The sequence below is a fragment of the Vollenhovia emeryi genome, unplaced genomic scaffold (assembly GCF_000949405.1).
Source record: "Vollenhovia emeryi isolate VEMERY1.0 unplaced genomic scaffold, V.emery_V1.0 DF942386.1, whole genome shotgun sequence".
Taxonomy (NCBI): Eukaryota; Metazoa; Arthropoda; class Insecta; order Hymenoptera; family Formicidae; genus Vollenhovia; species Vollenhovia emeryi.
Window position 1 is genome coordinate 1 of NW_011963980.1, and position 3,855 is coordinate 3,855.

The window sequence follows — 3,855 nt, forward strand, 5'->3', positions numbered from 1 at the left end:
TTGATTTTACAATAAATCCCGCTATGTAAGCATTATCAATATAAGCAGAATTACAGTTCATATAAACGTAAGAGGTAGCATAATCATGTTCGTCAACGTCAAAAGTTTTAACGTATTGATGTTCACTTGTTTGTGGAATAGAAACTATTAATTCATCAATCGAATTTTTCTTTGTTGTTGATGGTGCATGTAAAAAGATAGTAGTATCTTGAGATATACTGTTGGCATATTCCGAACCACCTATCTCACAATGAACAAGCAATTGTTTAAAAGCGGTTTCAAATTGTCGACAAGACGGATTGTTATTATGACCACCTTTACTACGGATTGCAGAAAAAAAAGTTCGAGGTGGTCTTGCGACATTTTATAAGTTAATAAATAGTCTAATGTACTTTCGGGTGGTTGTACATATTGTTCACAAATACCAAGAACACTTTTTAGGCAAACTATAAAACCTAAAAACCCAGTTTTTCGTTCTGTTTGTAAGATTGGTATATTTTCGCTGTTTTTCAATGAAACAATATATTTAATATAAATATCAATTTTTTTCGCGATTTCTGGAAAAGTATCTTTTGATATACATTTTTGGGATTCAGTTTTGCAAAATTTATTTCGTGCATTTAACAGGTCGAATATATTATTCATTATAAGACAGAAATGTGCTGTTGCTTCACTTTCTTTAAATTGAGGCATTTTACATTCTTTATTGAGAAAAGTTAAAGCATTTGCAACGCTAGTGCTTAAAGTCTGAACCGCTAATTTGACTTTCATTTTTTCTTGCTCCCAATTTAAATGTCTACGTCTTATTTTAGTTGCTGCATGGAGCTTATTACCTTCTTGAACTGAAACGAGATTTTCAATATACTTCCATGATATAATTTCATTTTCAGCAGTAATCAAATTTTTACTACTAAAGGCACCACGGATCAATTTGATCATATGACAAGCATCTAGCATAACCCAAATATTTTTCTTCGTAACTGGATGAGGGAAATATGTTTTTAAGTCTTTTATCATAGATAATCCATTATTTTTATTATCACTATCATTGTTATTATTATTTATTTCTCTATCATTATTAATTATTCCCGTATATGTTTGTTGAGTATATTTTTTATTGTTGCTTTTGTCTTTCTTTTTCAAAAGGTTATTATTTCGTTTCAGCACAGAAATATTTGCGCCTAAGTTATTCAACATATTTATGTTGCTACATGCACCATCACAAGTAATAGAAACAATATTAATTCCAGTTTCATGTAGAGCAACTATAGCTTGTGAAATAATCTGACCTCTTCGTATTCCACTCAAACCGTCTATAAAATAATATGCTATTGGTATTTTCCAATGCATATTAAAAGATACAACCATTATAACCATAGCATATTTTGCTTCTGGCAGCGAATCGTTATTCAATTGAGTACCGTAATCAATATATCCTACTAGTTGTTTACCATTCCACTCCACTTGTTTTTTAATTGACATATCGTCCACAATCAATCCACAATATAATTCTTTATTCAATTCTTTGACTTTTGTAACGTTTCTTTGTATTGCATCTAAGGCAGGTTTAGAAATGCCAGGTGAACTATCTACTGATACATACCATTTTTAAATAGTTTTGGTATGAGGTAAGCATTTAATGAACGTTTGACGAACATATTTATATGCTTTAGGAGATAGAAAGTGCAAAGTTGCTGCAAAACATCGTAAACGTGGTGGAAAACATGCCGGGCGTTTTCTTTTTAACATATTTTGAAAAATTTCTTCTTCTAATGGGGTTAAAATTGTCTGTAAAGATAAATCTTTATAGTTATACACAAAAATTACCTAATAAACATTGTACAAGCACTATAAAAAATAATTACAATCATTAGTAATTAATTATTAATAATTAGTCATCATTAGCCATATATTATCAATAATTCTATTTTTACTTCCTTCTTCTTCGAAGTTGTAACATAGCAAAAAATAACTTTTATGTTATGAGATTTTTCTTATTATATAAATCCAAAGAATAATATTATATGTTAATAATGTGTTTTGTCAAGTAAATATCAAAGTAAAATATCAATTATTCATGTGATAATGTAAAATTCATAATGTAAAAATCTATGATATTGAATACACATCGTGAAGGTTTTATATCACTTGTGAAATGTTATTTTTTTCATTTTCGTTGTGGAAAAGTATTGCTATTGTACAGATTAAGATACATGAGATTTTTTAATATTACGTACCGATGTTTCCTTACTTAAATGATCAATAAAATTTTTGTTCTTTAATTGTGTGAGTAAGGACTGTAAGTTAGTAATTTTTTTATTCTTATTTCGAATTTCTTGACCTCGAACTTTTAGTTCTTTTCTTAATACTTTAATTTCTTCTACCGCGAGTTTGCCATAATGTTTAGCTTGAGATGAAACTTGAGAAACTGCATCCCAATCTATGTTCCCAATATAAAGTTTTTGTAATTTAAAATAAAATATTTATTTGTATTAAATTGTCTAAACCACGGGCAACGGGCGTCCGCGGCGCCCAGCCGGCGGGCATGCCCGCACTCCAACCATCGCCCCATCACTTTTAAAACTAATTAGTTTAATTGGTGCCATTTGATGATATCATTACTTTTGTAGAGAAGATAGTTTTGTAGTGAAGATATTTTTGTAGAGATAGAGCAAAAAAGATAGAGTAACAAAACATATATTTTATACATCACGAGACACAGTAGTGTCACGTGCCAAGTATAAGCGAAAAGTTTTAAAGTGACAAGCTATAATAGACCACGCGCGCGAGACCGACCGTGTAGTGTACGCGAGTGCGCGAGTTGACGGGCCTTTGGAATTTCGGATCTCAACAACGGCTGATCCGACGAACTTGAGCTGCGTTTAATCGATAACTTGGGTACGATTTGTATAATAAAAGTTTTTTTATCTCCTACGTGCCCCGTGTGTGGAGATATTACTTGCAATGCAAAGTCCGCGGTTGTGAATTCGCGTTAAGAAACGTCGTCTGCCGCGCGTGGCGCTCGCAAGCGCGGCTGACGTGACTGACGTTACCGACTTATACGAGCGCCCGTAAATAGAGTGATAGAGTGAACCTAACCTTTGTGCCGATTTATTTAATAATAACGTGTTCTCTCGTTGTCTCTCATAATAACAACAAAAGTAAGTATACGAACGTGCAATGTGTTTTAATAGTTATCCTGGCGATTTTAACAATTGTCTAATATTTTAGGAAAGTGCTTAAAGTTCTCTTACACAGGTTATCCATTGATGACGAGAAGGTGATACAAGTAGAAGTGCTGCAAACGCTAATTGATATGCTTAAATGCCCCGACCTGGTAGAAAGCTTTTCGTTTTACAATGAATTATTGATACTGAAAGTGATCTATGCCTACAAATCGGATGATCAAAAAGTCGAATCTTCCAGCAGCAGCGGCGGTAGGTCTCCAGTGAGTATCGATCGCGTTTTACTTTTTAACTAACAGGAATTAAAAGTGCTATCTTATATCTATGGCGCCGTTCATAACAGGTCCATTGGAACGCGGAGAAGTGCGCGGCGACAATGGCCATGGTTTTGAAGCCGGAACAAATTATCCATTTGGTCTCCACTATAATCGCTACAGAACCGTATCCGATGAACATGGGCGCGATAAAAATGTTGCACAAGGTGGTGGAGCATTGGGGTCGGGATGCTATCGAACCTCATCTTAGCAAGGTTATGCCTGGCCTTATAAAGGTAAACCAACGATATATTATCAAAATTATCCTCCTGAATATTTCAAAAGCCGTCGCTCTTCGTTTATTGATTACTGAGTAAACTTCTGCAAAACTTGTACTTCACGTCTATATTAATTGT

The 3,855-nt window shown here is 33.4% G+C and overlaps 1 protein-coding gene across 1 annotated transcript; it reads left to right on the top strand.

Moving 5' to 3' along the window:
- Positions 1–1,623: 1,623 nt before the first annotated feature.
- LOC105569039 (CLIP-associating protein 2-like) lies at positions 1,624–3,735 on the top strand (the record flags this gene model as incomplete). Its single annotated transcript, XM_012025172.1, has 3 exons — positions 1,624–1,628; positions 3,232–3,448; positions 3,529–3,735. Coding segments are annotated over exons 1-3 (429 nt in total), but the record flags the coding sequence as incomplete, so codon positions are not given.
- Positions 3,736–3,855: the final 120 nt, after the last annotated feature.